The 24,538-nt window shown below is 34.2% G+C and overlaps 1 protein-coding gene across 2 annotated transcripts in view; it reads right to left on the reverse strand.

The window, feature by feature from the left end:
• LOC137620779 (uncharacterized) overlaps window positions 1-24,538 on the reverse strand; it is a 650,311-nt gene that overhangs the window by 532,607 nt on the left and 93,166 nt on the right. For both annotated transcript variants that reach the window (XM_068351207.1, XM_068351206.1), the window contains exons 13-15: window positions 22,760-22,971; window positions 15,570-16,191; window positions 15,201-15,333 (exon numbers count right to left, since the gene is read on the reverse strand). In XM_068351207.1, the coding sequence (XP_068207308.1) occupies window positions 15,201-15,333; window positions 15,570-16,191; window positions 22,760-22,971 (967 nt within the window). The remainder of the gene's footprint in view (window positions 1-15,200; window positions 15,334-15,569; window positions 16,192-22,759; window positions 22,972-24,538) is intronic.

Genomic DNA, 24,538 nt, shown 5'->3' on the forward strand with positions numbered 1-24,538 from the left:
TAAATGCATGTATGTCAAAAAATAAAACGATATCTATATAAATATTACTCTTCAAGTCGAAATATCATAGAAGCACGTATTTTTTCCAGTGATATTACAGACGTTTTTATTGAATCAGATGAGAATTTTACAGTAACGGTAAAAATACACTGCTCTGCTACCTTATGAAAACTTTGATCGGGGAAACAAATAGCACTCACTTTGAGGCTGTCTCAGAATTTTATAGCAAAAAAAATTATTCAAAAAAAAATTATTCTGGTAAAGCTGTATGAATTCTCGATAAAACTCGTGTTATAACACTCAGTGGAATAAACAGTTCGCAATAGCTTAGAATAAACAAAAAATATGAAGAAAACTCAGAATTTTGCTGTAAAAAAAATAACTAGGCAGTATGTCATCTTACCACCTCAAGCAAATCGTTCTTTGCTGCTAGGTAGAACAAGTAGCTCTATTGGAATAAGGCTTGCAAAAGATGGTCGAGCTAGACAGATTTCATTCAGAAAAAGGCTGCGAAACAATCTCCCGTCTTATTTGTGATAGAAAAATTTAAATTTCAGCTTATCTCCCATATACAATATTTCTATTAGCGTGATATGCCAAAGTTTCCGGGTAGATAATAAAGCCAATGGAGATTAAAAAGAACACAAAAGTGAGTTTAGACTATCTGAAATGATGTATGCTTGAAACTAATGTCAAAAGACCAAGACCAAGTCTATAGAAGCCATCTAAAAGGTTGACGTGGCTTCTCGTTCAATACAAGTGCGTGCAAGCAGCATCTATTCAGTTTCATTGAAAAGAAAATTACATCTGAGGATTTCGTGTTGCTTTCGATCAAATTGAAAAGACTTACAGAAATGCAATTGAACTCAATCCCTCAAGTCACGATTCCAGAAAACATCGCCAGTACTTAATCGAGCAAGAGCTAGATCTGGAAGGACTGGAGACACTCTTCATAAATGGGGTCTCGCCCCTCTAAGGAGTGCCCATGTGGGCAAACCATCCAGACAATGGACCACATACTTCGTGGGTGTGAATAGGGGCCAATCTGTACAGAGTTGGACCTCTACGAATGTAATCAGGCCGATATAAAGTGGATGCAACGTTGGTGCTGTATGATGAGGATTGCCAATACTGTTATATTGAAATGGACAAGTCTGCAATGAAAATAACATTCCCTTGTAAACCATGCAAGCCAGTATGAGATGGTTCTATAGGTATTATCACTGGTAGTAGTAGTAGTAGTAGTAGTAGTAGTAGTAGTAGTAGTAATAGTAGTAGTAGTAGTAGACAGCAGCAACATAAAAATAGACCAGCAAGACCCTTTATTGAGCCGCCTGACTCCAGTGTCTGGAAGCCAGTCGTTGCGTGAGACGCAACCAGTCGATACTCCAGGGAGGGGACACCCTAACCCCCTTCGTCCCTTCCTTCCTTTAATATGCAACTCCCCTTCTTTAACCCTCTTACACCCCCTCCCCTCCCCCCTTACCGGCTAAAAGTCCCTACTGGGCTTCAGTTCAAACCAACCCCCTCACGTAATACATCTACCTTCTCTCTCTCTCTCTCTCTCTCTCTCTCTCTCTCTCTCTCTCTCTCTCTCTCTCTCTCATGACCTATGGCAATTTAAAAGTACTGCTATAAAAGAAGTGAAATGGCAAACTTAACCAGGCTTTCGACGATACCCGATTATTACTTTACAATTAAAATAATTTTTTTTATATCCAGAGATACATCCTTCCTATTACCGTTCTATCCATGCGAAACGCCAAACTGACGTCCTCTATCCTCTAACCCTTAATCAGATAAGAATCTCCATATTCCGGCCCCCCCTTCCTCCTTCTCTAACGATATTGATAGCTACTATTGATCCTATCAATCTTCACAACAGATGGCTGATGAATAATTCAATTCATCTTAACCAAGTATTTTTTTTATCATCCTTACACTATCGTTGTATTGCATGCATACAGACTGTACAGCAAATACAGGCATAGTGTTCAGTACATATATACATGTGTGTGCGTGCATATAATATATATATATATATATATATATATATATATATATATATATATATATATATATATATATATATATATATATATATATATATTCATATATATATATATATATATATATATATATATATATATATATATTTATATATATTTATATATATATGATGTATATATAATATATTTGTATATATATATATATATATATATATATATATATATATATATATATATATATATATATATTATAGAAAGAATATATACATACATATATATATACATTTATATATATATATATATATATATATATATATATATATATATATATATATATGCATACATACATATATATGTATATATTTATCTATCTATCTATCTATCTATCTATCTATATATATATATACATATATATATATATATATATATATATATATATATATATATATATATATATATATATATATATATACATACAATACATATATATCTTTCCCCCTCAGACGAAGTGGCTCACGAAAATGTTATTCTTCAGCATCAAATTTGGAATGTGACATTCCTCTAATGGCAAATTTGCCAAAATTATTTCCGGTCTACAACATAAAAAAGATTATATGTGAATTTATAAGCTTTCAGCCGTTGCATAACTCAACTAAGTATTCCAAAGACTTGTAATAAAGACCGAATAGTCCTTCAGACTTATTAATATATCAATTTAAATATCACAAAAAGCTTGAGACGACAAAGTACTGGTAACTATTACAAGTAACTAGTCAAAAAGATAAATAAGATATTGATACGTGATCAAATAACTTTTCTTGGGTTTGTAAAAACTATCTAAATATATATATAAGCAGCAAAAATTTAATTATGAACATTAACAGAAAATTTAATGAATATTGAACGTAAGATAAGGTATTGTACATGTAATGTTTACTTTGTATACAGCGATGTCCCATTACGCCAAAATTCGTTTATTAAAAGCAAAGATGAAGCAAATTCAACAGCATTCACTACATATTTACGCAATGAAAAAACGCAAACCATTGTAACACTCGGTAACCAATTTTTCTTCACAAGTAGCTAATGAGTTCAGATCATCAGCTTTTCACTTTTTACGAGAAGCACAAACGTTATAACTTCATCTGTTTCAAGCACCTAATAACAATGACACCAGAAGCGTTGTCAGTTGTCACCAACCAGGAACACTACCAACAAGTGTTCAGTCGTAACCGAACAAAAGATGGGAGGTTGTCATGGAGACGGAAGTAAACAAAAATCAGCTGTTGGACCAGGGTCCTATTCCAGAGACTTGGGAGTTTTCGGGCGACTGCGTCATCGAACACATCAAATCCAGGAAGGGTATACGCCTGGTAAGCAATACTTTCAGCTCATTAAGGGTTGTGTAATCGTCTTACAAGATATGTTGCTCAATGAAATTCTTCAGCATCTATTCAACATACGTCAATAATTCGACAATTAGAGTTATATTGTTTAATAAAATTCTTCAGTATCTTTTCAACATACGCCAAGAGTTCATCAATTATAAGCCATCCCATAACTTATATCTATACATTCAGATGTTCACATCCATAATTTTAGCAAAAATATATCAATATATATGATTGATTACAGAATACATACAAAGACCAAAATTATTTTCTATGTTGAAAAGGCTGACGAATGTCTCATTTTATAGTTTATATATGAAATATCTATTATAATTTTGTTACTTTTTAAAAATATTTTATTCTAATTGTTCATTGCTTCTTATATCTTTTATTTATTTCCTCATTATTTTTCCTCACTGGGCTATTTTTCCCTGTGGGAGTCCTTGGGCTTACAGCATCTTGCTTTTCAATCTAGGGTTGTAGCTTAGCCAGTAATAAAAATAATATTAAAAAGAATAATAATAATAATAATAATAATAATAATAATAATAATAATAATTATAATAATAATAATATTCTAAAATTATGCAGCAAAAATATATCAACATATATGACTGATTACAGAATGCATACAAAGACCAATATTTTCTACTAAAATAAAAATATCTAAAATTATGGTTTAGGAAACCGAACTTTTAATCAAAATTAATTTGAAGAGACTAGTAGTGCCCTGGCCATGGCCGTTGTAACGCCAGTTTATATATCTAGTCTCCCAAACAATAAAAAAATGGAAAACAAGGAAGAAGATAAACACACACACACACACACAGACAAACACGCACACACACACACACACACACACACACACACACATATATATATATATATATATATATATATATATATATATATATATATATATATATATATATACATATATATATATATATACAGTATATATAAATATATTCAAATAAGCCATATATATTTTTGATACATTAATGTCTGGATTCTCTTAACGACCTCGGGATCAGAGCCCCAGGCGAAATCACACAAAGACAAGAGCTTGTGTCCGGCCGGGAATCGAACCCTGGTCGGCAAGCTTGTACAGACAGTGACTAAACCACTTGGCCAAGTGGTTTAGTCACTGTCTGTACAAGCTTGCCGACCAGGGTTCGATTCCCGGCCGGACACAAGCTCTTGTCTTTGTGTGATTTCGCCTGGGGCTCTGATCCCGAGGTCGTTAAGAGAATCCAGACATTAATGTATCAAAAATATATATGACTTATTTGAATATGAAAAACACGTCTAAATGTGCAAAATTTATCATATATATATATATATATATATATATATATATATATATATATATATATATATATATATATATAAAATATATATATATATATATTAATAAGCAAACGAAACGAATTACATAAGCTATTCATTAGAATTGGAATTCAAGCGATCAAGGAGAGAGAGAGAGAGAGAGAGAGAGAGAGAGAGAGAGAGAGAGAGAGAGAGAGAGAGAGAGAGAGAGAGAGAGAGAAAATGTTTTCGACAACACCAATAAATTATAAAGAGAATTCCGTTAAGAATTTCTCGGAATCACAACTATCACACAATCTAATAAAACATGTTAATCATATCTCCCGAGTGCTGACGGTTAGCAATATATAAACAAAGCTCTTTGTGTACTATACCAAATCTGAATTATCTATATTTCTTATGGCTTCATCCAGGCAATAATGCTCTGCTATTCTCCAATCTCAGTAAGTATTCCCTCGTTGTTATAGTCACCCTTTTTAGAATACGTAAATGGAGGAGTGACTGGTTTGGGGGTAAGGTGGGTCTGAGGCCCAGGGGCCTTATAACTTCAAAAACTGTTTTAATGCCTGTATGGAGTAAAAACAGGCGCAAGTGCAAACAGGATTATGAAATGGACCTTTAACGACTTTGGGAAAGGATAATATTTACTAACAATACAGACCTAAGCGAAGACAATAGAATGCAGATACCGATGAATGTTTTTGAAGGTGTTTGTAACAGAAGGTGGATGTTAGCAAGAAGTTTGCAAAAATAAATGTGGAAGTCAGGAATAACTGGTAATGATTGCTAATGTGAGAGGTTAGGTTATAGATGAATTTGTGAAATTTAGGTCATAAGGATCGGCCCTGGGCACGGGGAGGCCCCCAGCTCCATTTTTAAAAGTTAAAAGAGGCTGAATATCAAGATTGAAGATAGAAAGCAGGAACATGACTAATGTACAAGGGTAAAAAGGGGGTGCAAACAGTGATGGGAGAATAGAAGCTAGGATATTTGAAGGAGCTGTTGAGTCATCTCTCCTTTATGGAATTGAAACTGTCATGCTCGATGGGAAAGAAGTTCAAAGATGAAAACTGTCAAAACTAATGGTTCGCGTGAAATAACAGGACTGTGAAGAATTTAGAAAAAAAAAAAAAAAAACTGATGAATCAGTTTCGTGTGGTGGTTTGTGCATGAGGAGAGAATGTGCGATTTGGCGTTGATGAAAATTTTACAATTAGAAAAAGTCACGACGAAGGAGGCAAGGGAGACTTGAAAAAATTAATTGCTGAATGTAAAAAAGTACTATAAAAAACGGTTTTAATTCCAACAAAAGTAACGAGTGTGATCGACTTAATTCAGTGGCTCTATATATTTGAGTAGTTTTTATTTGTGAAAAACAAATCTTTACAAAAGGGCATCTATTAATAAGGAGAGAGAGAGAGAGAGAGAGAGAGAGAGAGAGAGAGAGAGAGAGAGAGAGAGAGAGAGAGAGAGAGAGAGAGAGAGAGAGAGAGAGCACTGAACTCTATTTCAGAATGAAGAGAGAAAAAAGCCAACATAAACAAAAGAACACCTAACCTTCCCCACTACTCACCGAGAAAGAAATAAAAAAGAAGACGAGAAACCTCACAATGTCAATGTCTTGCATATTTCCCTCTACTTCTTTAACAGGATGAGAAACTCTTCGAGCGACCAATTGAGCTTTAGGGTTTTGCTGTGCGTAAGTAACACACACGACTTCTCTTCCAACATATTTAGACACTAAAGAGAAACGCAAAGAGAAGAAAAAGCAGAGGAATAGAAGAGCAGAAACTAAGGAGGCAGCATTAGTGTTTGCGTGCGAGTAGTATGGGCATTTGTATTGGGTAATTGCATAACAATAATAGAAATATATATATATATATATATATATATATATATATATATATATATATATATATATATATATATATATATATATATATATATAACTAAATAATACATATAAAGATGTATAAATATGCCTACATATATATATGTGTGTGTGTGTGTTTATACATATATTACAAGCATATATATATATATATATATATATATATATATATATATATATATATATATATATATATATATATATATATATATATATATATATATATATATGAATGATAGTTTTGTCACAAACATACATATTTCCTTTTGAATATCGAATTTCTTTTATGATAAGGAATCTATCGTTTTTCCTTCTTTCCCCTGCTTCGTTTACAATCTCTATTTACTCATTCCGTAATTCTTAATGACCATCTACTATCTGTCATTCTCATTATATGTCCTGCCCAAGTCCATTTCCTTTCCTTACATATTGTTAGAATATCCTCTACTTTAGTTTGCTCTCGTATCCATGTTGGTCTTTTTTTGTCTCTTAGCGTTAATCCAATTAGTATTTTTTCCATAGCTCTTTGAGTCATAACTAGCTTATGTTCTAAGTCTTCAGTAATGCTTCAACTTTCTGATACATAAGTTAATACTGACAGGCCCATCAGATTAAATACATTTCTTCTCAGTGAAAGTGGCCTTTTACTTTTCATAATCTCATTTTGTTTACCTAAAGCTCCCCATCCTATGCTAATCTTTCCTTTAATTTCAGACTCATGGCCTGGGGAAACAATTACTCTGGTCTTAGTACATACATTCATTAACAATCTCTAGAGCTACATCCATATATTATTATTATTATTATTATTACTTGCTAAGCTACAACCCTAGCTGGAAAAGCAGGATGATATAAGCTCAAGGGCTCCAACTCAGATAATATCCCACTGAGGAAAGGAAACAATGAAAAATGAAGTATTTTAAGAGCACTAACAACATTAAACTAAATATTGCCGATAAAAACTATAAATACTTTAACAAAACTAGAGGAAGAGAAATAACAGAAAATATTGTGCCCGCGTGTACCATCAAGCAGGAGAACTCTAACTCAAGACAGTGGAAGTCCATGGTACAGAGGCCATGGCACTACCCAAGACTAGAGAATAATGGTTTGATTTTGGAGTGTCCTTCTCCTAGAAGGGCTGCTTACCATAGCAAGGGAGTCTCTTCTACCCTTACCAAGAGGAAAGTGTCATTCTGCACTTTCATTAATCATCATCTTATTTTACTCATGTTCATTTTCATTGAGGAAAGTGTCATTCTACATTTTCATTGAACAATATCCTAGTTTTACTCATGTTCATTTTCTGATTTCTCACGTCAAACTTTCTATCATCTTTTACAATTCCTCCTATGATTCACTAAACAAAACTATGTCAACTGCAAATCTAAGTTCTTAAGGTATTCCCCCTTTATGTTAATTCCTAAATTTTCCCAATCTAAATTCTTAAAAACTTTTCCTAGGCATGCTGTGAATAACTCTTTTCTCAATTGGAATTTTCTCACTATCCTTGTCTAGTTTTAGGATTTCTGTTCTGCCCATATAGATATCATAAAGTGTTCTAACATGCAAGTCACCTATTCCTTGCTTTGAAGGGTTTTCATTACTGCTGAAGTTTTGAGAGAATCAAAAGCTTTCTCGTAGTCTATAAATGCCATACATAGTGGTTTGTCATATTCTGCTAAATTTTCCATTAATTGGTTAATTATATGAATACGGTCAGGGAGCAGTCACCATGGACCATGCTGTTTGCAGATGATATAGTTCTGTGTGATGAAACCAGAGAAGGATTGGAGGGGAAGCTGGAGAGATGGAGAGAGGAATTGGAGAGCAGAGGGCTAAAGATCAGTAGAACAAAAACAGAGTATATGTGTTGCAATCCACAGAACCAATTAAATGATATACATTTGCTGGGTGAAATAGTAAAGAGGACAGAAAAATTCCAGTACCTAGGGTCATATGTGGAAGAAACAGCAGAACTCCAAACGGAAGTGAACAGTAGAATTCAAGCTGGATGGAATAATTGGAAAAGAGTGTCGGGAGTGTTGTGTGACCGAAGGATAAACTTAAAGTTAAAGGGAAAGGTACATAAAACTGTAGTGAGACCTGCCATGACATATGGTGCAAAGACCTGGCCCATGAAAAAAATCTTTGAGAAGAAAATGAATGTTGCAGAGATGAGAATGCTAAGATGGATGGCTGGGATCACGAGACTGGATAAGGTTAGGAATGACTTGGTAAGGGGAACAACAAAGGTTACAGAGGTGTCAAAGAAAATCCAAGAAAAGAGACTACACTGGTTTGGGCACGTAATGAGGAGAGACTAGGAGTATGTTGGGAGGAGGATGCTGGATATGAATGTTCCAGATAGGAGGAAGAGGGGGAGACCAAAGAGAAGGTGGATGGACTGTGTAACAGCAGATATGGAGGAGAAAGATCTCACAATGGAGGACATCGGAGATAGAAGAACTCGGAAACGGCTCTCTAGAAATAACGACCCTGCTTAGCGGGAAAAGCTTTAGTCGAAGAATAAGATATGGATCTGGTCAGTTGTTGAATACCCACTTCTAAAGCCTGCCTGATCTCTTGGTTGATTACACTCAACCTCTTTGTAAGTATTTCATATATTACTAAGAGTAAACTTATTGGATGGTAATTTTTCATGTTTTTCGTGTCACCCTTTTTGGGAATTAAGTATAATGATAAAGTTTTTTCCAAGCTGTAGGTATAAAGTATTCTTGCAGACATCTTTGTAAAGTTCACCGAGTCTTAATACTATGAAATATCCTCTGTCTGTTATTAAATCAACTGTTAGGACATCTTCACCTACTGCTTGCCTCTTTTCATGCTTTTTAATGCTTTCTTTACCTCTTCTACCGTTACTTTTGGTAATGGCTCAGGCGTTTCATTATTTCTATTGGAAAAGTTATTTCTTATATCACTATTGTATAGTATTGCATAGTAATCGTCTGTAATTTTCATCACTCTATGTCGCTTTTCTTGATAATACTTTCATTTTCATCCTTTAAAGCAAAGATCTGTTGGCTCAAAGTCTTTTCATCAACATAATGCTTCTTCCTTTCTTTAGTTTTTCCTCAATTTTGGTTTGATTATGTTTATGAATGTCATGGGATTTTAGTTTGTTTATTGATTTGGATAGTTCTGCTAATTCTGTTTCATCTCTCTTGGATTCTACCCTCATTTTCAATCTTTTCTTTATAAGGGTTTTGGTATTTTTTGATAATTTTCCTTTACCTTATTTAAGAACTTTTCCACCTATTTGTTGCACTGATAAATTATAAATTTTATCAAATTACTGTTCATTTCTTCTGGGAGTACCTATTTTGCATTGCTAAACTAAACTCATCAGATTTTTTTTCTTATTTCTATTAAAATTAGTTTTTCTCTTTCCTTAGATCTAAACAAATTTGTTTTGTATCATTCTATGGTCACTTGACCTTACCTTGCTTAACACAGTTTCATCTAAAACTAAATTAACTTTTTCACTGAGAATAAAATCTATTTCGTTTCTCCATTTGGGATTCTACGTGTCCATTTTCTATGTTCCTTTTCCTAAAAATTTTTTTCATGATTTTAAGATTGTTTCTTTCAACAAATTCTACAAGCATGTCTCCTCTGTCATTCCTTGTGCCCACTCCAAATTTATTTACTGCTGATTCTCCTCTCTTCTTTTGACCTACTTTAGCATTGAAATCACCTAAAAGAAAAGTAAATTGAGTCTTATGTTTTTAAATAGCTATCTCCGGATCTTCACAAAAAGTTTCTATTTCTTCCTCTGTATGGGATGTTGTCGGTGCATACGTTTGAATGATCTTCAGTTTATACTACTTATTCAGTTTGATCACTAATCCCACAATTCTATCACTAGTGCTAAAAAAAATTCTTCTGTTACCAGCACAATTCGTATTGGTAAAATAACCCAATCAATTTTCTTTGTTCATTTCATTGTTTCATATATATATATATATATATATATATATATATATATATATATATATATATATATATATATATATATATATATATATATATATATATATATATACATAAAAACTCAAGACGTACCCTTCCAATTCTGTCTGTTTCTGCTCTTTCTGTGCCAACCTATATTCATAAATTTTCTTAGCTCAGACAAGATGAATCTGATGATTTTCCCAAAGGTTCTTTATACCTGAGATTGAGTAAATTCAATATCAATAACTAATTTTAGCTCCACATAAATTAAGTAATTTATATATATATATATATATATATATATATATATATATATATATATATATATATATATATATATATATATACACATCATACATATACCAAGGCACTTCCCCTAATTTTGGAGGGTAGTCGACAATAAACAAATGGAACAAAAAAGGGGACCTCTCCTCTCTAAATTCCTCCCACCCTGACAAGGGACTCAACCAAGTTCGGCTGGTACTACTAGGGTGCCACAGCCTACCCTCCCCTGTTATCTACCACAGATGAAGCTTAATAACGCTGAATCCCCTACTGCTGCTACCTCTGCGGTCAACCAAGGCACCGGAGGAAGCAGCAGGGCCTACTGGAACTGTGTCAAAATCGCGCTAAATTCATTCCTATTTCTAACACAATCTCTTGCCTCTCTCACATCTATCCTCCTATCACCCAGAGCTTCCTTCACTCCATCTATCCACCCAAACCTTGGCCTTCCTCTTGTACATCTCCCATCAACTCTTGCATTCATCACCTTCTTTAGCAGACAGCCATTTTCCATTCCCTCAACATGGCCAAACCACCTCAACACATTCATATCAACTATAGCTGCTAACTCATTTCTTACACCTGTTCTCACCCTCACTACTTCGTTCGTTCCTAACCCTGTCTAATCGAGATACACCAGCCATACTCCTTAGACACTTCATCTCAAACACATTCAATTTCTGTCTCTCCGTCACTTTCATTCCCCACAACTCCGATTCATGCCCAACCCTCTATTTCTTACTACTCCCTTAACTGCCCCCAACACTTTGCATCCTTCATTCACTCTCTGACGTACATCTGCTTCCACTGCACCATTTGCTGCAACAACAGACCCCAAGTACTTAAACTGATCCACCTCCTCAAGTAACTCTCCATTCAACATGACATTCAACCTCGCACCACCTTCCCTTCTCGTACATCTCATAACCTTACTCTTACCCACATTAACTTTCAACTTCCTTCTTTCACACGCCCTTCCAAATTCTGTCACGAATCGGCCAAGCTTCTCTTCCGCATCTGCAACCAGTACAGTATTATCCGCAAACAACTGATTTACGTCCCATTCATGGTCATTCTCGTCTACCAGTTTCAATCCTCGTCCAAGCACTCGAGCATTCACCTCTCTCACCACTCCATCAACATACAAGTTAAACAACCACGGAGGCATCACACATCCCTGTCTCAGCCCCACTCTCACCAGAAACCAATCGCTCACTTCATTTCCTATCCTAACACATCCTTTACTACCTTTGTAAAAACTTTTCACTGCTTGCAACAACCTTCCACCAACTCCATATAACCTCATCACATTCCACATTGCTTCCCTATCAACTCTATCATACGCTTTCTCCAGATCCATAAACGCAACATACACCTCCTTACCTTTTGCTAAATATTTCTCGCATATCTGCCTAACTGTAAAAATCTGATTCATACAACCCCTACCTCTTCTAAAACCACTCTGTATTTCTAAGATTGCATTCTCTGTTTTATCCTTAATCCTATAAATCAGTACTCTACCATACACTTTTCCAACTATAATCAACAAACTAATACCCACTGAATTGCAACACTCATGCACATCTCCCTTACTCTTATATAGTGGTACAAAACACGCACAAACCCAATCTACTGGTACCTTTGACAACACAAAACACATATTAAACAATCTCACCAACCATTCTAGTACAGTCACACCCCCTTCCTTCAACATCTCAGCTCTCACACCATCCATACCAGATGCTTTTCCTACTCTCGTTTCATCTAGTGCTCTCTTCACTTCCTCTCTTGTAATCTCTCTCTCATTCTCATCTCTCATCACCGGCACCTCAACACCTGCAACAGCAATTATATCTGCCTCCCTATTATCCTCAACATTCAGTAAACTTTCAAAATACTTCGCCCACCTTTTCCTTGCCTCCTCTCCTTTTAACAACCTTCCATTTCCATCTTTCACTGTCTCTTCAATTCTTGAACCAGCCTTCCTTACTCTCTTCACTTCTTTCCAAAACTTCTTCTCATTCTCTTCATATGAATGACCCAATCCCTGACCCCACCTCAGGTCAGCTGTCCTCTTTGCCTCGCTTACCTTGCGCTTTACTTCCACATTTTTCTCTCTATATCTTTCATACTTCTCTACACTATTACACTGCAGCCATTCTTCAAAAGCCCTCTTTTTCTCTTCCACTTTTACCTTCACTCCTTCATTCCACCATTCACTGCCCTTCCTCATGCTGCCTCCGACAAACTTCTTGCCACACACATCACTTGCAATCCCAACAAAATTTTCTTTTACTAACTTCCACTCCTCTAAATTACAAGTTTCTCTTACTTTCACTTTGTCATACGCCATTTTCAACCTTTCTTGATATTTACTTTTTACCCCCGGTTTTATTAGCTCTTCAACCCTCACTACCTCCCTTTTACATCCACCTACTCTATTCCCCCACTCTTTTGCTACAACTAAGTTTCCTTCCATCAAAAAATGATCAGACATACCATTAGCCATACCCCTAAACACGTGCGCGTCTTTCAATCTTCCAAACATTCTTTTAGTTATTAACACATAATCCATTAACGCACTTTCTACCACTCTTCCATTTGCCACTCTTACCCATATATACTTGTTTTTATCTTTCTTTCTGAAAAAGCTAGAACTTATCACCATCTCTTGCTCAACACATATATCTACCAGTCTCTCACCACTCTCACTTTCACTTGGTACACCATACTTCCTAATGACATCTTCTACCTCTCCAGCGCCCACTCTAGCATTTAAGTCACCCATGACAACTACATAATTCCTTCTAACTAGTCTTTCTACACACCTAGTTAATTAATTCCAGAACTCAGTCCGCTTTTCTTCACTTTTCTCAAAACCTAGTCTATACGCACTGACAAAAGCCCAACATTTCTTACGCAACCTAACCCTTACCCACATTAACCTAGATGATATCTCCTTCCATTCCACTACTTTACCTGTCATCCATTCACTCAGGAATAAAGCCACACCTTCTCTTGCTCTTCCCCCTTCAATCCCCGACACTACCAGACATTTCACCAAACATCACTTCACCCTTCCCTTTCATCTTTGTCTCACACAAAGCCAATATATCCATCCTTCAATTCCTAAACATGGTTCCAAACTCACATCTTTTACTCTCTATCGTACTACATCCACGCACATTCAAACACCCCAAAATTAGAGTGCGGGGAGCAGTCCCTCTCCCCCCAGCTCCACCTCTTTGATGTCTCACAGGATTATAATACAGAAGAGGGGGTTCCTGGCCCCCTCGTCCTGTCCCTTTTAGTCGTCTCTTACGACACAGGGACACGTTGGCACTATTCTAATCGCTTTTATGCCCCCGCGGCCACAGGGGTCATATATATATATATATATATATATATATATATATATATATATATATATATATATATATATATATATATATATATATATATTTATCCTCCTCATCCCACCTATAATGTTCCTAAATCTTCAATTAACAATGCTTAAGCCACTAGATAACAGACTAATTCATAATAATTACAAGGTTCAATGTTTATGTTTCTTTTCACTATCACAAAGATGAGCTTTCCAGTATGATATGATCTTTGAGGATTATGCTCTTACTCAAGCAACTCAAGGCTGCAATGACTGTTCTGGAATTACTTAGTAGGAAATGACTTTTCCCTTCATTAAATGGCCAGATTTCTTCCCTCATATGTCAATGATCTTCCAAAAACTGAAGAAGGCATTTGGTTTTCATTTCTCTGGGATATAAGTACCAGTCTTTTCCCTTTAAACTTTTGCTTTCCACTTTTTATTAGCTATATTTTCCCATTTCATATTTCCTAATTCATGCATATTGTTAAAATACTTCATACTGAGCGTAATTTTAATATGTATTTTCTGAGTCTTAAAGATGGGATATGCAAGTCTCAAAATGGTGATCACCAAATTAACAGAATGTGATACTGGCAGTTTTTAATTTCCTTCCTGCTGAACCTTCAGCATTCCAGGTGCCTCAATCTACAAGTACACATGTATTTTACCATAAGGTATTTACCAATATGACAGTACTAATCCTCTGTCTCTTATTCTATTAACATAGGTATTCCGCTTTGCCTACTTATCTCTATGGGTGACATTTCCTACAGTTATATGGTTTCCAAGAGTTAAACAAAGAATCTGACATGAGAGAGAGAGAGAGAGAGAGAGAGAGAGAGAGAGAGAGAGAGAGAGAGAGAGAGATTTTAAACAAATAACAGTCTTTATACAAATTTCTATGTGCTGCATGAGTTCTTTCTGATACTTACCAACTACCACAGCAGTCGGGGAAGTACTGAGTTCTTCTAGACTAGGAAGTTGGACCAGACCTTCCAAACTACGCATCCTATGCTTCTGCAGAGCAGCTGCTGATACCCGGGTACCCATCCTTACTGTAGTTCCCTTCAATATAAAAATACTTGAAATTAATTACTGTACATGACTTAAATAAAGTGAGCAAAACATGCTGTAAGAATTTTAGGATGCCTATGCTGTACTTGAATATAAATTTTGGCGCAGAAGTTTAAAATAAGAATAAAATGCTTATATAAATTTCTATACAAAATCTCAAATGATTCTTCATTCAGATACTCACTATTTCTCATTAAAATATCCATGACCATAAATTTAATCTTTACCTTTTTGGGAGACTTGAGCAAAGACTCATCACTTCCAAATTCTCTTGAGAGCTCGGGTCTAATTCCTGATGCTCCTTTAATCCCCAAACTACTATCTTCTATGTTGCTCTTGGATCTCTGGTGAAAGACTCTAGGAAAAGGTAGTTTTTCTTCTTCCTGTAAAATGTGTTTCTGCTTCTGTAGGCGGAACTGATGCTCGTTTTCCAAGTTTTCAATAGAGAACACTTCATCTGATTCATCTCCACCGCCTCGCCAGAGGATATCAGCAAGAAAATTAGCCTGTGACAAAGCATCTGAAGGCTTAGTATCAACAGATGGTTTTAGTACGGTTGGTCCATTGACTAGTTTTTCACACACTTGATCTTCATCAGTGTTTACGACCTCTGGATTTCCGCTGGAGTGAGGCTCATCTCCAGTTCCTCCAGATGAAAGACTAGTTCGAGTAGTGGTGGTAACAGAGGCTGTACTACTTGGGATGCTGTGCAGACTGTCAACTGCATTAGATTCTCCACTATGCTCTGTAACCCCTAGGTGATGAGTTTGAAGATTTAAACTTGGAGCTGTTGATACATCTCTATGAAAACTTTGATGAACGGTAGCCAAATAAAACACATGACGACTCCTATTGACAAAAAATTCTGCTTAATGATGTTATACTATCAGAACATTAATCATTTTAAAACTTGAAAAAATAATACACACTTTTACATACAAAAGCAGCAATGTATTCATCTAGCATGTCTATTGAACAGTCACTTCACCATATGTAATCATATATTAAAGCTTTTTAAGGTATTCTAATGCACACACTAGAGTTGAAACCTACACCCAAGGTATTGGAATAATTTCATCAGCCAGAAAAATGTCAGAAAGTGAAGCCTTTCATACAATTGTGACATTCCGGTATCTACCCCTCCGCACACGGTTACATTCTAAAGCCAACTAACTCTTACTCCACCCCAGCATTCCAGTCAATACCGAGAAAGAATACATAATCTTGTTACACCTTGAGTCCTTTAGGATTGGTGACGCTACTAAAAACTACACTTTGCAGTAACTAACAATGACTGAGAGCATAATATCTATAAAAAAAATCAAACCAACTAACAAATTAAATATCAATTGCATTACCATTTTGGAAACTTTTCATATGAAACTAAAACCACACACAAATTTCAAATCTATCTAGCACATAATAAATAATTGAAAGAATAACTCTAAAGATCACTTGCTCTGTACAGCATTCGCTTTACTAAAGTTCTGTAAACAAATAACTTTAAACTTGCTAAAATATTGCATACATACAGAAAAATGCAATCATATATGATAGTACTTAAAGCACTTGTGAAATAATACTACCACGCTGATTGATATTAACATAAAATCAGGTTATGATGAATTTAATTAATTTAATCACAAGTAACATTAAATTACAGCATTTAACTATGATATGCTTTAAAAACATAGCTTTGATGCCAATTTCTCTTAGTGGCTGTTCATTCAGCACCACAGTATTGAAATGTATTTGAATATAAGACCCCTCAAATTGCTCACCACAAAAGGGTGCAAATTTTGTAAGAGGTTCTCTGCATTGTTCCCTTGACCACAGCTGCTTTGTTTCCTGTTAACACAGTTCTTCAAAATATAATACCCCCAGAGCCAGGAGTTCAAAGATTTTCTTAAAGTTTCCTTACAAAAGTAAAACATCCTCATAATTAAGAATTATTAGATTTGATTTGAAAACAAATCACAGATACAAAAGAAATAGAATGAGATGATTACTGCACAGGAACATTTGTAAATATATAAAGGCCTCAAATGATATGTTACTCTCCACACCTGATGCAATCTAATCCTGCACACAGCCAAGACTCAAATAGAAACCCACCATTTCATGGTGCCATGATATCGGTGCCTTCAAAGTAAGACCGAAACATCAATTCAGTTTAAAATTACATGTAAAATAAACCTGCAAAGAAAGCACTTTCTATTCACATAATTTAATGAAAGAATACGGACAAGCAGAGATGAGAAACAGATAATGAATTAACTAAGAGAAGAGCTATAGTCTCTTAGAATACAAAGAAAATATAGTGTTGACTAACAATCTGTGAATTACACTTTGCAACCACTGAAACAGGCTAGCTTCTCAGGCAGTTGAGTAAGTATGTCTCCTAAGGTTTACTTGATGGAGAAGCTGCCAAGCTCCGGTAAATTTTCTTTATTAAACAAATGTACCAAATGAATATTGCCAGAGATATGATGTAATAAACATTACAGAAACAATTCATCTATATGATTTATAAAGACTAATAGTACATAGCTACAGAGTAGCCTTCTAAGTCAGCTTTTTTCTCATTGAAACCACAGAGTACCTGTGTTGCAGACAAAGTTAACTTTCAAAGAATCAAAAAAAAAATCCTCTGTTATTAATTATTCAGAGACATCTCGTGAAAATATTATAAAATTCATGACAAAGCTAAACAGCAAAGTATTTATAGCACCTTTCACCAAAACTGTTAAATGGTCCTGAAAATCCACTCCTGAACAATTAAATATTTATTAAGCTCAATGATAAATAGTGGATTGATAGTTAAGTGTCTTGAAATCAAAGTAAACCCCTTATGATTCCACATTCTAAATCCTACAAATGTTATTCACTTTATATTTATGGACCTCTGGCAAGACCTCACTGTCATGAAACTATTCAAACCTTTTCAAAATTCCAAGGAGAGGCAGAATATTTACTTGAACATTGCAGACTGACAGAATTTAATTTTAAATATATATACCTTGCAATAAAATTCTCCGATATCAATTTTCATGAGACCCATTATCAATTAGAAATCAATCTCTTCATTTTCATAACCAATGCCATAATGTCAACACCTTACCTTTTCAGTTAATAGGTTACTTTGTCATTTTTATTTAGAGTATTCAAAATGAATAAGTAAATATATTAATGTTACAAGCCATAAGACCATAATAGGGAAAATGATCCAGTGAAGAAAAAACAAGGAAGTAAAAAATTAACTATAAAATAAGAACAACACAACAATGATAACAAGTGGAATAAACCAACTGTAGTTAAAGAGAGAAGGAAAATAGAGTTAGTTTTAAAAATGAAGAGAATGATGAACATTGATAAAAAGATAGTGAAAAGACATCCCTTTGATAAACCACCATCATATTCTATTTTGTTTTTGTTTTTGACAACGATATAACATCTTCAGACAGAAGTCTTCCCATCGGCATAAAATACTTCCAGCTTGATATCGGATTCAGTTTGATTTCATAATCTAATAACTATATTATTTGTATCAGACTATCCTTCATCACCTTAATTTTCTCATTAATTACAAAGGGGCCATAGTTTACTTAGCATTGCCTAATGCTTTCTACTACTGTAAATACAAATAAGTACTTCTGTTATGGTTTCTTAATGCTACAAAGGATTTGTAGGGAAAAGAGATAAAGAGTTATGAATAAAAAGTATTGGAAGATAAAATTGTCAAATAAATATAAGGTTAAACAGTACTATATAAATGGATTTCATTGGTAAAATGAAATACGACAGAAGGAATCATTGGGGAAAAACACTGCAAGCATAGAAAATGAATAGAGTACTGTATTTCCATTAAGAGTTCATTACAAAAGACTTATATGAGTGTCAGAACAATAAAGGAAAAACTTGGAGCACAAACTGATAGAGAGATTGTGACCAGCTTGATAATTACACCCGGGGGATAATATAAGTGTAAATGATACCTAATTAACAGTAGCTAGAAGGTTTTATTATGAAAATTAACCTTACATAAAAATATGCAGGAAGAGTGACTGGTGTAGTGTAACATTAGGTTTCCAGCAGGGTTTAATCATATCTATGTGGCTGTTTAAAAATCATATAGATGGTATGACAGAAACTGAAGAGTGAGTAAAAGACTTGGAACAGCTTATGGTTGTAAATGATAAAGGTGACACAAATGAGTTTGTGTAAAAGTTTGTGAGACTAAAAATGAGAAAGTTAAAGATAAAGCTGTCTCTTTTCAGTTCCAGTTTCACCAGAATAGATGCTCACCAGAACATCAGCCCAGCAAGCCTAAACCTCCACTGTGGCATATAACCGCAGCAGTGGTCTTGCCAGTAAACAGCTTAAACTCATGGTACAAGCTGGGATCGATATGCGGCCATGCAAATGCTGGGCGAACGCATTATCTCTGTACCAGCCAGGAGGCCACTATATGACCTAGAGAACAGTAATCTCAATAAAAAAACCAGGATTCTTCAAGATAATGTTCAGCGAAAACCAACATCATGGTACACCACTGACCTGAAGCTCAAATTCTTTCCAAAGAAAGATTCCTTCTAAACTTAGATGTAGTTGTACTTTGAACCTTAACCTTCAAGATTTTTAAAGATTTGGACCAATTCTCTGTGAGTTTCTGTAACCAAACTTTTAACTAGAAATAACTGCATTTTTAGACAAGGAACGAATTGGAATTCTATTCCCACATAGCAAATTAGGGTCACTACCTGTAATGTACATAGTTTGTCCAAAAATTATTGAAAGGCTCTTATGGGACAAATAAATCTATTTTCTGATGAAATGCTTAAAATCACTTTCAAGGAGGGAAGTGAAAAATATTGCAGCAGACTCTTAGTCCTAAAATATTATTAGCTCCGAAAAAAGGTAAAAAGGACTAAATAGTTTTTTGCTCTCATGACGTAAAAATACTGTATTAACAATATCATCCTAGCTACATATAGTCATTGATACACTCTTAGACTGTCACCATTAAAAATATACATACCAGTGTTTTTCATGCAAATTAATGGTATATTATTTTTTAGAACATAAGACAATCTAGAGGGTTGCAAAAAAAAAAAAAAAATTTAAATCTTGGACGTTTGAAAATGTCTTCAAATTTGTCCATGGTACTCCCCTACCCAGCACAGGGAGGGTAACCTTGTACTCTCTTGGTTCCAGATGTCTGGCAGTGATATATATCTGAAAACTAAGCCACAGTCTTCCCTATCACTAGTGGATCCCGTCTAACGTCCTATTATCAAGAAATAATAAATATCTAAAATTAATCATCTGGATCTAGCCTCATTCAAATAACTGGAAATTTAGAGTTACCGATGAACAGAATACCCATTATTTCAAGATAAAAACTTCAAACCAATACTTATATTTTAATTGTACTACATATGTCAAGATTATTAATCCCTCTTGTATAAAATTTCCTTGTCTTTTCTATACAATATTTCTTTCACTAAATACAAATCATTCTATTTCTTTTAAGAGTTCCTCTCACAAAAAATTATTTCATTAATAACAGTATAAGTTTTTACAGCAGAGCTACGGCAGAGCTTACAAGTGAATGAAGCCATCCAAATTACAATGCAACAGATCAGCTTCAGCTGAAACATCACTATCAATATTAAAGAGAATCATATAAGAAGAGCAATCCATAAATGAAAAACGAAATTGCTTAAGTGATTACTTTAGCTAGCGGAGGGATATTAGGATCCAGACTACCAACTCGGTCTTCTGCCTCGCAATCTAATTGGTAAAATAGCAACTAGGAATGCAGGGATGCAAGGGTTTCAGCAGCAGAAAGATCTAAAGTAATTAAAAGAATTTGAAGCTCTATGAGAAGATCTCAATTTTGTAAGATGCAGTGAACATTCAGAACCTCTACCGAATAGAACACTATTACGCCAATTAGATGATTTAGGAAGTCAGGTTAGGGTTAGCAATCAGACAAGTAAGATCAGAATTACTGCCTACAAGTGATGACTCACTGGCTTTCTGAGATTTAGAAAAAAATAGTACTGTAAGATATATACATTAAGAGCTTTGAAGCACATCAATGTCGAAACTTGGTTGGTTACGAATATATTAAAGAATGGTACCCATGTCATATTCATCATTACCCCAGCTATTAACAACTAGCCTAGTTTTAGTCTTCTCTGATTTTTCCTTGAACTAAAAGAAAGTTTCATTAGTAGTCAAACCTGAAATATACTTTCCCTAAGAGGTATGGTGAGGCAATCAAACTCCTCCCAACTGTAATTTAGACTACTTTATTATCCCTGTGCAATAATTGCTAAAATATCCAAAGGAAGACAACTTAAAATGCAGTAAAACTTCTCACAATCTGGAAAAGGTGTATGTTAAACTGATGCGAAAGATAAAGTGAAATAACAAAAAGGCTCTAGCATTTCACTTCTTGCCATTAACAGCTAGTATGTTTCATTATTTAACTAGAAGCGTATGTCTATTAAAAGGGAACAAAATGGACATTCTTTTATCAATCTTAAGGGTAAATGTCAATAAACCAAGCTTCTGGAGAAGCAGCAATACGAACATGTTTCACAGCTTATAATCTAGTCAGGTTGAAGTACAATTGCATTACTAACCTTTTCACAACTCAAACTTACTGAATCTATGACCTACAAGAAATTATATAAGTTCCTCCTCAAAGTAGAATATGGATAAAAAAAATTCAATAAACCCTTTGAGAAGTTTAAACATGAACAGAGTACTTTCAATAGAAACCTCACTGAAATTAACAAGCCCAACAACAAAATTTTCCTCAGGCACGTTAGATATGGCCAAATGTTTATAATCTGGGTTTTATCCTGCTGTCTTAAACAGAATTTCACTGAATTGCTATGAAGAGGAAGAAGAAAACTGTAGGAGAGAAACTAAAGTTTAGCAAAGTAATCAGTATACTAAAAGGGACCTTCTCTGGTTCCTTGAAGAGATAAACTTTTGACTCGTGGATTTTTTTACCTTTGCTCGATCCTAATGTTTAAAATGTGTTGACACTTTAAAATAAGAAGAAAATAGTTGTACTGTAATGGTAATGGGTTTATGTACTAATGTCTACACTTTATATTCATGCAGCAAGCTAATGAGAACATTATGGTAATTGATAAAGTGTCTTTAGAACTACAATGATAAACACTGGTACATGCTACATTCTTCCTCATAATGAAGTGGTTCCATTAATGAAAGATATTTCTTTATCTTTAATATCTACAGGTACAGTATTTTTATAAAAGCATAATACTCAAACAATAATATAACAGCATAAAAATACAAACCTTACATAAAGATTAATGTAAAAACAGCTATCATAGAATGGTAAATATAGAATAAAATAATGCATCTTATTTACCTATTTTCCTGTAAATTGAATTTGATTTTGAGAGTTCTATCTGGGCCTCGCACTGCTATGGTTAGTCTGTGAGAAGCATATGACAACCGCTTAATGGAGGACCATGGATGCAAGGCAGCATAGTTTAATGTCTCGGGGGATGGTGGTCCATCTCCTACAACTACAATGCCATCACGACCAATGCCAAGCCAACACTGCTGTCGACCCTTGTCCTGGTTGGGTGTCAGCAAGGAATAAAAACACGAATGAACTTATCAATTACCTGCTCTATGGTTTTCACTATTAAATTTTTCTTGCAATCATATTTCATCATATCACTCTAACAGGCATTCACAGTTTTTCTTTACTTGGATGACTTCATTCATTCATTCCATTTTATCAACATAATTTCCTCTGACCTCTTCTCATTAAAAAATAGGATCTTTTCTTATTCTAACAATCAACAGCTTATGACTGTCTCATTATGTCTTATTACTCTTATATATAGTTCATCAATACTTGTTCTTCTTGAGAGTGCAGCTAGTGTTTTCTTTTCTGTCACTCATGGTAACACCATATTTTAAATAATTTTGACATATCAAGTGCTTTTCTATCAGCATTAAATTTTTCCTGTTGATGTACTTTATGCTAATATCAAATGCTAACCATAAAGCAACTTAACATCTTTCAAATAATACTCTCTTCTTTCACATCGCAATAAACTTACTTAAATTTCAATTATACTTTGAAGCAATAAGCAAAAACAAGCTACCATAATCAGTATAATTTTTACTGAGATCTTAGTTCTGACCCTCCAAATACCATCCTATCCCTGTCCAAAAAATTTACAGTATAGTAATTAAAAGTTTCAAATAATTTCTTTATTTTTCTAATCTGATTCTTCAAAATTCATTCATGTCCATCTTGCTAATCTTAAACACAAAACATACACCTGCTCTTCATCTAATTTATAGTCTTGTGTAAATACAAATTTCATAATTTTTATTTAAGTAAAATATTGTCATTTTCCATCCTCCATATATGAAATTTCAGTCAATTTATATGGAATAACTTTTCACATGGGTTTCTCTCTCTAATAAAAATCTTTGCGCACACAAATCATACCCTGAGATTCATTCTAAAGCAACAGGAACATATTAAAATAGTTAGGTAAGCAAGATAGTTTGTTTAAATATAACAAGGTTGCATAACAAGACCTAAACGAACATTCATGTAAAAACCATACGATGCTTAAAATTGTTATACATGCCAGAATAATGAAAGTATTAGGATGCTTTTAATTGTGAATACAAACAGGAAAAAATTCCTTATGATTTAAGAAAGTACAGTACACACATTCTATTTTAGGAGACAAAGCTGGTTATTGAAAACTAATTTTTATGACTATCATCTTCATCCATTGGCTATTATCAAACATTTCAATCAAAATTTGATGAAGGAAATAATAGAGATTCAAAATTTGATGAAGGAAATAATAGAGATAACTGTTATTTTCTTAGTAACACTACAAAATCAAATGAAGCAAAATACATCAATCCAAGTGGATTACTGAAAGATACATTGTTTTAAAACCTTCTAAGAGGGCAGAACATTCAGTTAAAATAAATTAAGAATATTGAGTGCAATACATTTAACCCTTTTACCCTCAAGCTATTTAGAACTTTCCAACCCTTAACCACCAGGCGTTTTTTTTTTTTTTTTTCAAGCACATTTTGCAATATATATTTTTTAAATTGCTCTAACAGCCTTAATCTTCATCATAGAGAGGTTAGGTTGGTC

Source organism: Palaemon carinicauda, chromosome 27, assembly GCF_036898095.1.
Source record: "Palaemon carinicauda isolate YSFRI2023 chromosome 27, ASM3689809v2, whole genome shotgun sequence".
In the NCBI taxonomy this organism is placed as follows: domain Eukaryota; kingdom Metazoa; phylum Arthropoda; class Malacostraca; order Decapoda; family Palaemonidae; genus Palaemon; species Palaemon carinicauda.